Source organism: Poromitra crassiceps (genome assembly GCF_964638095.1).
Source record: "Poromitra crassiceps genome assembly, chromosome: 19".
In the NCBI taxonomy this organism is placed as follows: domain Eukaryota; kingdom Metazoa; phylum Chordata; class Actinopteri; order Beryciformes; family Melamphaidae; genus Poromitra; species Poromitra crassiceps.
The window spans coordinates 6,474,570-6,486,682 of record NC_139646.1 but is presented as its reverse complement, the minus strand read 5'-3'; the positions used below and the strand labels follow the sequence as shown (position 1 = coordinate 6,486,682).

The 12,113-nt window shown below is 43.6% G+C and overlaps 1 protein-coding gene across 2 annotated transcripts in view; it reads right to left on the bottom strand.

The window, feature by feature from the left end:
- Positions 1 to 73: 73 nt before the first annotated feature.
- Positions 74 to 12,113, bottom strand: part of trip10b (thyroid hormone receptor interactor 10b) — a 19,454-nt gene continuing 7,414 nt past the window's right edge. Inside the window, exons 5-15 of one of the 2 annotated variants that reach the window (XM_083656228.1) lie at positions 11,894 to 11,956; positions 10,732 to 10,836; positions 10,297 to 10,425; positions 8,932 to 9,078; positions 6,894 to 7,055; positions 5,182 to 5,205; positions 4,139 to 4,248; positions 3,006 to 3,138; positions 2,832 to 2,899; positions 2,492 to 2,598; positions 74 to 2,317 (exon numbers count right to left, since the gene is read on the bottom strand). In XM_083656228.1, coding sequence (XP_083512354.1) covers positions 2,172 to 2,317; positions 2,492 to 2,598; positions 2,832 to 2,899; positions 3,006 to 3,138; positions 4,139 to 4,248; positions 5,182 to 5,205; positions 6,894 to 7,055; positions 8,932 to 9,078; positions 10,297 to 10,425; positions 10,732 to 10,836; positions 11,894 to 11,956 — 1,194 coding nt within the window. In that variant the 3' untranslated portion in view covers positions 74 to 2,171. The remainder of the gene's footprint in view (positions 2,318 to 2,491; positions 2,599 to 2,831; positions 2,900 to 3,005; positions 3,139 to 4,138; positions 4,249 to 5,181; positions 5,206 to 6,893; positions 7,056 to 8,931; positions 9,079 to 10,296; positions 10,426 to 10,731; positions 10,837 to 11,893; positions 11,957 to 12,113) is intronic. The other variant, XM_083656229.1, reaches the window with a different exon arrangement.

Genomic DNA, 12,113 nt, shown 5'->3' with positions numbered 1-12,113 from the left:
TTTCTTTTTCACCAAGAATTATTGTCACCAAGTAGAAGACACAGACATGTTGCATATATATACTTTTTTCTTTTTCAAATTTAATATTTGATACATGTAAATACATATTTTCTTTTGAAAAATGAATAATATAATAATACTCCTTAAATGATAATAAACGTCCACTAGGTCAGGACAGAGCAGTGGTAGAGAAAGAAATCAGTAAACTTTAGATGGCTCTTTTGCGAGTGTGAGGTTTGTAAACACTCCTATCAGATTTTAAAGGTGCTTTAATAATTGTATTGACCCTTCTACTACTCTCCTTTCTTCACTCTGCAAACACTTCTCATGTCTTCTCATGATCTGATCGTGGCAGAACAGAACAGCTCACTGGGATTTCAGGAGAGATTATTGACAGATTACATACATAGTTCAAAGGAGTTGAGAAGTGCAGTAAGAGGAAGAGTGAGAACCCTCAATGCGCAGAATATGAAAACAAAAACCACATAAAAACCAGAAAGTGAAGGAAGCATAAAAGCAATCATTCAGAAAAGAACAATTTGCTCACTAGACCAATGAGCACTCCGGCACGCAGTCCAGCCACTCCTGTGCTAAGTTGGGATTCAAAAGTGACGAGAGGACTGAAGAATCGGCTATTATCCACTGCATCTATTACCGGATTTCATCCAGTCAGTGCTACGTGAATCTGAAACCACAGAAGAGGCTTCAACCTCAGACACGTGCAGTTCACAACTTATCCATGGCAAGAATTAATAGAAATATTTACTCTTATATAATATTTAATAGAACAGTATATTTACTAACATTTAACTTTGATCATTACTTTGGCGTTGTGCTCTTCCTCTTACCTTCCATGTTTGAAGTATTCTGATGAAAACATTGTGCTTTGTAAATCTATCCTATAGCAGAGTAGCTCATCAACACTGCTACCATCATATCAGATGGGAGTTAATAAGAAATTCCACAGAGGGATATTACATTTTGTGCATTCTCTATATAGTGGTTTTCATCCAGTTATAACATAAAACTTCACATGTATGATAACATCACATTTTTCTCTAAGGTAAGAAGACCGAGCAGAGGGCATTTAGGCCAAGGGCTGGTGTTACAATAAGGAAGTTCAGCCGATGTTAGGGATGGGACGATATATAGAAATTCAATATTATATCAATATTATGCAATCCGAAAATGTGACAATATTGTGGGGCAGAAAAATGCACTGCGATATGATTCGATTCTGCTGTAGTAATCACAAATCAGACGGCTTGCCCATCACAATCTCCCAAGCTCTCCATCCAAAAAATATGATTTGCACTTTGTAATAACACCATTTTCAAATTGTTTACAATACATCCTAGCAAGCCAATGCCAAGATTTGTGGCTCAGAAATAAACATTCTGCACAGTCCTACTTTGATGTCACTGAAGTTTTATTCATTACATAGCATCGTCGTCGTATCGAATCATGATTGTGATGATGTGGCTTTTTTCTGTATTGCTTCATCTTCTACTAATTGATGTGACCGCTGCGCTGCATTCTTGCACTAAGTCAAATTCTTTGTTTGTAATCTGATTACTTACTTTGGCTATTAAAGTGAATCTTGAAAATAATAATGATAATATTAATAATAATAATAATAATAATAATAATAAAATAACCCCATATTGTGTATAAGCAGATCGTCCCATCTCTAGCAGATGTTATGAGTGACCATGGCACAGGATGGTGGAGCCATATATGGAGCTAGAGCATCGACATAAAGGAATGTGGTGTGACGCTTCTACAATGCTGAATACGTTGCATGATTAAGTCACATAACAGTGTGACAATAAGCTCGGGTATACATTCAAAACTGAGGTGGTTAAACACAGTCTGTGTTCAACAGCGGCTTCTCTAGCGAACCCTCCTGAATTTGTAAAGCTCACGACTGCGCTGTCGCACAGAGGAAGTGGAGTGGAGAATCGGGAGTGTACGATAATGCAACGATCCTCGATAATAAGCTTTGTAATCGATCACTTTCATAATGCCATACAGGTCACTGGCTGAGATAAAAGAAGTGATATGGAAGAACAGCTTGAACATCCCTGGTTTGACTTTGTATGCACCTTTGACTCTAGATGTTTTTGCCATTACAAGCTGTGTGTGTGTGTGTGTGTGTGTGTGTGTGTGTGTTATGGGCAGAGTTTGACATAGGCTGAAGGTATATATCCCTCGTCTCCATTGGCTCTAAGGACTCTCATCCAGCCATCTCCTTTGTCGTCCTCCATTACACTCAACAGCTCTCCCTCCGTAATGGAGATGGTGCCCTCGCTGTTGCCTGCGTGCGCGCGCGCACACACACACACACACACACACACACACACACACACACACACACACACACACACACACACACACACACACACAGAGAGAGAGAGAGAGCGAGAGCATTGGAAAGTGAGCGCTGGACAGCTAAGAGATATAAAACCTGAGCGTGAATATTTAAATTCACCTTCAAAAGTGTAGAGAGCGGTGCAGTGGCCGATGGGCGTTTCCACGTCGTCAAACTCATCGTCAAACTCTGTGTAGATGTTCTGAGATGGATCGGCTGCTACGACACTGCAGAGACAAACACACAAGAAGTCCAATACAAACACGTCGTCAACCACGTGAGCAACGTACACCGGAGTCAAACTCCTTGTATGTTTACTGGACTTGGCCACCTGATTCTGATCAACTACAGATATCATTCGCGCTCTCTTTAGCTGCCGCAAGCAAACATGCGCAAGCACACGCGCACGCGCGTGCACAGGAACACACGCACACACACGCAGATGCACAGCAGGTCTTACCCATGTTGGGTATTATTGTTGATGGTGTTGGAAGATTCTTCTCCTCCCACTGCCTCCGACAGCCATGTCTGTTATGAACAGATAGCAGATGACAGTTCAGATATATATATATATATATATGCATATGCGTTAATATAAACTGTCAAACATTGTGTGTGTGTGTGTGACAAACACCTCGTGTTTGGTGAGCTCCCCCCTCAGGCGGCCTATGTTATGTGCAGTCTGTGTGATCTGGGGCTCCAGACTGGAGGGGTCTCCCATCTGTGGATTCTGCTCATACACTCCCTTCATCTTCTCCAGCGCCTCACTGACATCAGAGGGAGGGGGGAGGGGGAGGAAGAGGAGAGGTCAATCCTCATTTTGCACTCAAGTGTTTTGGCAACGTAAGCACTCACTAAACAAGGTGACAAGGTCAGAGAGGTGGACAGAAGTTTTTGGAAGTTGAGACGCGCGAGGGAAATGTCACATTGATGTATGTAAGCTCCGCGGCCGGCTAAATCTTCCAGATCAGCGTGCTGTGAGGAAGCACGACTCGTGGTTCCTACACATTTCCAACAAAAAAAAAGTCCATACTTTTTCCAGACCTTGATTTGAAGATTTTGTCTGGTGTTCAATATGATTTACACAGATAGACATCTTGCCCCTGCTAACTAGGTCAAATCACTGTATAATGTAGATGAAGACTGTTCTTCACAGTGAAAAAGATATGTGAGACGATTGGCAGGGGTCTTACATGGTTACCATTTTAAAATTCCATATTTTTCCCAGACCCTATGTCTTTATTATGGTCGGTATTTGATATAATGCATGCTGACAGGTCATAAGAGCATTATTCTTCACATCAACAACTGTGGACTCAGTGGGTCTACAACAACATAAAACCTATAATTATGTGTGTATCAGACCTGAACTACAACGTTCCCCATACTTCTCTAGACATTTTTTCAAACTCCCAAACTATTCTAGACCTGGAAATGACCAAATTCATTTTTTAATACTTTTCCAGACCTGCGCAGGAACCCTGGTGACAACCACCACGACGGAAGGTTTTCACCCACATTGGCTAAATGCGTTCCGTTTGTGCTAATTACAGCTAATCAGGTCAAAACAGGCTTACGACCAGATTTAGCACCAATTATGCTCTCCTGAACAAATTGAGTTGATCGCAGTGAAACTCATTAAAACTGCTCCCAACCGCTGTTTTGATAGTCCTGAGAATGTGACAGGGCAGTTAACTGCTCCGGGGGTTTCTTTAAGTTCTTTTCAGGCCTGAAGGGCGGCGACGGTGCTGTTGGTGATGCCGTCACCTTTGGTCCTGCTCCTTCTGCAGGTCCTTGCTGATGTCATCAATCTTCGCCTGCAGCTTCTTTTTCCTCTGCTCCGGAGGAAGGTGAGAGAAGTCTTCGGCTGCGGGGGGCTACACAGACAGACAGACAGACAGACAGACAGACACACACACACACACACACACACACACAGAATGAGAATGTTTTGAGCCTCGTGTACACTTTCACGTTGCACCATCATATCAAGGTTGACCACCAGATGTCACTGCTTCCTATCTCTGTCCCAGACACACTGAGATACTATAGTTCAGTTTCACACTCCCGACGTGGATTCCTAGACACAGACTGACAGAATGCTGTAATACTGTAAATGGAGTTCTTTAGTCAAAGAAATCCGACGAGAGAGAGTCTCATAACGATTCTGTGTCAAGGAAGCCAAGAAGAAGTAGACAGGATATGACGGTGGTGAAAAAACAGGAATAGAGAAATAGTCACAGACAGAGGGAGAAGTGCGATTCACCAAAAACCCTGTACTATCCCACTGTCTGAAAGTAACAAGTTCCCCGGAGGACGAATACCATTGAATTTCAGCAATAGAATGTTAGTCATGTTGGATTGCGACATACTAAATGGATGACCCATAGCCAGAAACCCACAGAGAAGAGTCTTTCCAACTGTGATGTCACACCCATGCAACTCTCCATAGAGACTGAATTGAAAAAGATGGAGGAGCTGACTTTGACAGTAAAACACAATGATTTTCTGGAGATAGGTGTATATTTTATTTCCGAGCTTATACCTCTACTATAATAAGAAGATGTAAATTAAAAAATGTACAATATTTTATGTATTCGCAAAATCAGTGTAATATTTACTATCATAATAGTTATAGTTATAGTTGTATGCAATACCAGTATGACATCACAGATTAGTCTTGGGTCTCTGGTTTCTAGTTAATGATTGGGTTGGGCTGTGCCATGAGATGGTAAATGGAGAAGTATTCAAAGGACAGCACCAGATTAGCTGAGCACCTGTAAAGTCTACTGTGTATAAGTAACTGTTACCATGTGCCTTTCAGCATGTGACATCTAGACAGAGAGAGAGGGACACTCAGTATGTGACACATACACATACAGTACATTCACTCAACAGACACGTCACACAGGAAACACACATTTAATAACATGCAAGTGAATAGTTGCTTTTACAAAATGCAGGGTAAACCAGTTACTATAGTTGTCCTTTTCCTTTCTTCCTTAACTTTTGTTCAATACAAATGTCTTAGTTTTTCATCTAATTTAGTTTCAGTATTTCCGGTAAGAGTGGAAATTTAATTAATTTTTTTAAGTACCATGATAGACCATGATAGAATTTAAGTTTGCGTTAAAAATGGCATCAAATTCATTCTCTTTTTAGTAAATCGACAAGATGGTTGTAGTTCAGTTTTCGCCGGACCTGGAACGGGGCCGGCCAAGAAAACGTGTCAGGGGCTTACCTGTGACCACACATGCTTGCGTGTGGCACACGCGTGTCGAGCAGTAGCGGCAGCAGTCTGGGGTCCGGCTTAACTAGGCTTTGCCTAATCTTGTTTCACAAAGTTCCTCATATATTTATTATTTTTTATTCTTTCTATTTAGTCTTTGATTTCATGCTGAGCGTAGGTGCGTAACAACATGTCTACGTGAGCGTCACTCACCAGGATCAGTCTGTGTAACGTCTTTAAGGAGGCGATCCTGGGTTTGACTGAACGACTAAACTCCCTCAGACAGAGAGAGAGGGGGGAGCGCTGCAGCTTGGAGAGGGGCAGGGAGAGGGGGAGGGGGAGGGGGAGGGGGAGGGGGCGACTGCCAGGTGGGAAAGGGGAGGGGGGAGAGAAAGAGGGCGGGGCAAACTGAAGAGGGGGAGAAAAGACAGCTTGTTACGGGGCAGAGGGAGAGGGGGAGACAGGGTTAACCCATTGATACCTGATGCAGCATTTGCGTGAATATCCCTCATTTGTGTGTGTATCCCTTTAAGACCGCGAACCATGTATGACGCGGTTCGCAGTCTGAAAGGGATACACACACAATTGCTGCATCAGGTATCAATGGGTTAAACGGCTGGGAAAATTATGAGAGAGGAAATCAGAACAGGAAGAGAGGAGAATGAGTCAAAGAGATATTGAGATATTTGACAGAAATTATACATGCACGCGCACACACACACACACACACACACACACACACACACACACACACACACACACGCACGCACACACACACACACGCACGCACACACGCAGGCACACACACACACACACACACACACACACACACACACACACAGAAAGAGAGCATCGGGTGTTTTTGGGCAAGTCTGTGCAGCAGACTGGAATTGGCCCCTCAGGGAAGTGAGGGGGCGGGGTTAGACATGAGTGGAATGTGTGTGTGTGTGTGTGTATGCGTGTGTATGTGTGTGTGCGTGGGTGTGTGTATGCGTGTATGCGTGTGTGTGTGTGTGTGTGTGTGTGCGTGCGTGGGTGTGTGTATGCGTGTATGTGTGTGTGTGTGTGTGTGCGTGGGTGTGTGTGTATATGTGTTATGTGTTAAAACATTATGAAATCGTTCCGTGTGCTCGGACACTTATACAGTGTGGCCTATAGGAGCAAGATAAGAAGAGTAGGACAGAAAGGATATTGGGGCTGTCAAAGCCAGACGCGGGAAGAGCAGATAGGGGAGAGGCAGGGAAGCTCTTGTCCTTGAGACGCTGAGGGACACTTTTAATGTGCCTAGTTCACCTTGTTCTTCTTGCTGAAAGGCCAGAGCTTGGCGCGCACTCGCGGCGGGTTGAGGCTGGACTCGGAGGTTGCTGGTTTGATTCCCTGGGTGTAGTCTTCAAACTCCACATCCCCAGGTCGCTCGAAACCAGATTTGTGCTGCTCTATGAACAGCATAGAGTCCTGCGGACACACACGCACGCACGCACACACACACACACACACACACAGACGCACACACACACTGTATAATGAACTGTATAAACAGCGGTGCCTCAGGAGGTCCCTGAAGATCATCAAAGACACAAACCATCCCCACAACAGCCTGTTCTCCCTGTTACCCTCAGGGAGAAGATACAGGGTTCCGAAAGCACGCACAAATCGCTTGAGGAACAGTTTCTTCCCGCAGGCCACGAGACTCCTTAACATACACAAATAGTGTAGTAGCCGCACTGTACCGTACTGTAGCTGCTACCATTACGTATGTCTAACGTTTAATTGTATGTTTAATAAGGAATATGCTATTTGCACCTGTATGTCAAATACGCCGAATTTAAAATGCCGAGTTTAATTGTATGTTTAATAAGGAATATGTTATTTGCACCTGTATGTCAAATACGCAGAATTTAAAATGTTTAAGCACGTCTAAAGTATGCACACGACATGTGCACCTATGTGCAGTGAATATGCCACTGTCTCTGACTTGTCTTATCACTATACTGCCTTATTGCTTGTTGTGTCTCTTGTTGTTTTTGCACTCATATGCCCTGTTATATTTGTACTATGTTGTAAACGGAGTCCACAGCACAAGAATTTCACACGTGATACTTGTACCATGGAGTGACAATAAAAATCTTGAATCTTGAACACACACACGCGCACGCACACACACACACACACACACACACACACACACACACACACACACACACACACACACACACACACACACACACACACTAACAGCAAGGAAATGAGTAGATATTGGCTCTCTATTAACAGATTCAGACTGACTGAGCCAATAACTACTGTACGGTGACATACCTTACTCTGTAACACAAGTATAAATACAAACAATAAATGCATTATTGCTGTAAGAGACTTTACCTAAAAATGGGATTACAGTAGTAGACTATTAATATGAACAAATGTAACCATTTTGTATTGGTCCGTTTGCGATTTTGTTTCCAGGTTGAACGTCATGTTTCCTCATGATAATTTTTGTAAGAAATAATAGTTTAACAAAGTGTTTCTCCGCCCCAAAGGGGTGGAGTGATTGTCATTGTTTATCCCTGGAGAGTTTTACCAGCCTCTCGCTGTCTGCAGCTGCCCAAATGGTTAGCCAATCAGAACAGAGGGGTCGTTAATATTAATGAGAATTAAAGGCACAGCAATAGAAACAAGTCTGTTCTTGGTAAGGGCTCAGAGAGATGCTGGAGAATGAACACGTAAAAATGGATTGAGAGTGTTTTCGGTACATGACACACACACAGCTTTGAATGGACCTCAAGACATAAAAGAAGACACTGGAAAGTGTAGAATATGGGACCTTAAACAAAAAAACGTCAGAACAGAGCACCAAAGCAAAAATCAGTTCTCCACGTTTTTGGCAAAATGGGGGCCAGTGGTGTCTGAGATATCACATTTGCGTTAAAAAAACGTTGACCTTTAATTAAAGCGCCTATTTAAATTTAATTATAACTCTGGAACATAGTGCAAAGTTGCAGTTTTCGGGGAAATGGGATCGCTCGTGTAGCAGTTAACGGAGGCCTTTCAGAGATTGACATTTTGACATTTAATTGAAGCACTCTTTATAAGCCAATTAACCCTGAGGGCAATTAACCCGTTGAAACGCTGGGAAGATGCATCACCCCTTAAGGTTTCTGCAAAATCACACTAGTGGCATCTGAGACATATAGGAGATGAGACACACACACATACTCACACACACACACACTCACTCACACACACACGCACACACACACACACACACACACACACGCACACAGACACACACGCACGCACGCACACGCACACACACACACACACACACACTTGCCTGTTTCTCGTTAGTTCTGCCCCCTGCTGAGGAGATCCCCTCTAGACACTTGGAGATGATGGGCATCACCTTCTTCTCCATCTCTGAAAACTGGCAGTAGCCCTCTGCCAACCGCATGATCCTCCGTTCCTCCATGTCCTGCAGGTTCTGCTCAGCACACACACACACACACGTATGCACAAATGCTGTCTTTGTTTAACTCGTGTACTACATGTGTCATGTACTCATATTATTACCACCGCTACATGTTTCAATTAGGGCTGTCAAACGATTCATTTTATTAATCGCGATTAATCTTGCGATTAACTATAGTTAATCGCAAGATTAATCGCATCTTTGTATCGCATGTTTAAAATGCCATTATAATTGCATTACAATGCATTTTTAATTGGATATTAATCATTCTTACCAATGTGTCGTGATTGGGAATCAAATGAATGCAAATACATCTACTTTGTGATCTTGAATTTTAGATTGATTTTCAACTCAATAGAAGTGGAATGTAGACAGCAGAGCCGTATAGATAGAACAGGAGGTAAAAATGTCTACAAAATATATCTAGAACCGATACTTCCGGCGGCGACGCTGTGGAGCAGTCGAAACCCAAAATGACACAGCCGAAGAAGGCTGTGTCTGAGCTAAAGACTTTGGCACTTCCATGTGAATAATGGCTCGGTATTGGAAACTGAGTATTGATAACGTGTATATCGCCTGAAGCCATTGGAGCCGACCTCCCAGTGGTTAGAGGACCCGCGCATCCGAGACTCTGAAGGAAGAATGAGTGATGAGTCTCGCGCTAGCTAGCTGGCCGCTAGCTACTTTTAGGTGATCGCTCGCCTCAAACTCGATGTACTTCGGTGATATTTTAATTCCGTTTTACACAAGGTGCAAACTACGGCTCTCGACTTGTGCGTTTTTTAAAGTAAAACGAGCCATTTAGAAGCATATTGCTGTCGTTCTTTTCCATGCCTGCCTGCATAAGCAGGAGACAGGAAACCGAACGGCTTGACTACAATGAAGGGACAAAATAGCGGCATGCGATTAACGCGATAAAAAAAAAAAACGCGGTATGATGGGCCCGCATTAACGCGCGATTAACGCGTTAACAATGACAGCCCTAGTTTAAATATTGTATATTAGTGCTCATACGCACGCACACATACCATGCTAGCGGATGAGAAAGCTTAAGGCTGTGTTTTTGTTACGTATTGTGCAATCAGATTTTGTTGGAGTTTAGAACAATTGTGTCATTGTGTGTGTGTGTGTGTGTGTGTGTGTGTGTGTGTGTGTGTGTGTGTGTGTGTGTGTGTGTGTGTGTGCGTGCGTGCGTGCGTGTGTGTGTGTGTGTGTATTTGAGCATCTCACATTGAAGATTTGCGGTATCTCTGTGTAGTAGAAGAGGTTCTGTTCCTTATTGGATTTCTGGAGTTGTGCTGCATAGTCATTCCGGCACTCCTCCGCCGCGTGTGTACGGGCTTGGGCATGTTGCTTGGCCTTGGGAGGGAAGGAGAGATGGAAGAGAGAGAAAGAGATGAAAAGATGCAAAAAAAAATGCAAAGTGGGAGAAATGTAAGAATAGATAGAGAGAGTGAAAGGAGAGAGATGGAAGATAGGGGGAGGTGGAATCGGTCATGGAAGGAGAGAGAGAGAGATGAGGGAGGGGGTGTAGAAAGGACAAGGGCGTTTTTGACTAAGAATGAAGAAACCAGGGGGGGGGGATCGGTGGTCAATTGTTGATGCAAGTGTGTGTGTGTGTGTGTTTGTGTGCGTGTGTGTGTGTGTGTGTGTGTGTGTGTTTACTTTATCAACATCGAGCCTGGTGGCGTTAAGGTCGCTCTCGGTTTTCTCCGCTTGCTGTAAGGCTTTCTCAGCCTCCGCCCACTCCTTGGCAAAGCGCTTCTTAGTCTGTGGACACACACACACACGCACACGCACACACACACGCGCACACACACACACACACACACACACACACACACACACACACACACACACACACACACACACACAATAATAATGAGTAGAGCATTAGTAGTAATAACCAGAGCAATCGAGTGGCGTCCGCTGAGGTCCAAAATGCGTGACTCAGTAGCCAATGAATAGCCAGGAAGGGGGCTCGCACTACTTTTGAATGCTAAAATAAAGCATTACAGGAAATGCACAGAGCTCTGCCATTGGTTCTGAAATTTGCCCGCCCCACAAAAGCTCATCCTATCCAAATGTGGAGTGGGCGGATTCGAAAGCCTGAAAACTCCCCGCCCTTTTTTGAAAAACTGACATGACGGCCTGGCTTTCTTCTCTCTGGTCATGGGGGGTTGCATATCTCTTTAAAGTGAAAGTGATCATCTCTCAAATTTCAGTTTTGTTCTCTTGGGTGACACCTATGGCGATAAGTGGTAATTGCAGGTGAGATCCAAACAGTGTCAACGGGCTCACTATCAGATAGATGGTGACTTTAATTATTTTTTGCCTGGATGAAAATGTTTGAGATTATAACTTTAAATCAGGATTCTGAGAATAAAGTCAGAATTCTGAAAATAAAGTCAGAATTTTGAGATTAAAGTCAGAATTCTCAGATTAAAGTCAGAATTCTCAGATTAAAGTCAGAATTCTGAGGGGAAAAAGAAGCATACTGTTACATGTGACATCTCTGACGATGTCACTGATGATATTATCGATAGTGTACCGGAATTTGAATGTCTAGGGGGGGGGGGGGCCCTAGATTTTTGTGACGTCAAAATCGGGTCACAAGCCAAAAAAGGTTGGGAACCCCTGGTATGAACAATGCTAGGGTTAGAGGTTCAAGTCCCAGTAGAGTAGACACTGAAACTAAAAATGTATAGACTTGTGTACGTGTGTTTTCTTGTGTTAAATAATAATGAATGTGATCCAACATATTTTCAGATTTCTCACAGACATCTCACAGACATTTGAAAGCCCTACAACCAATAATGTCACTCACACTTTCTAGTTGTTTGAAGCTGCCCTCTAAATTCTGCTGGGCCTTCTTGGCGTCATACAGGTGCTGGGGAGAGGAAGAGGAGGGTCAGACAGGTGCTGGGGAGAGGAAGAGGAGGGTCAGACAGGTGCTGGGGAGAGGAAGAGGAGGGTCAGACAGGTACTGGGGAGAGGAAGAGGAGGGTCAGACAGGTGCTGGGGAGAGGAAGAGGAGGGTCAGACAG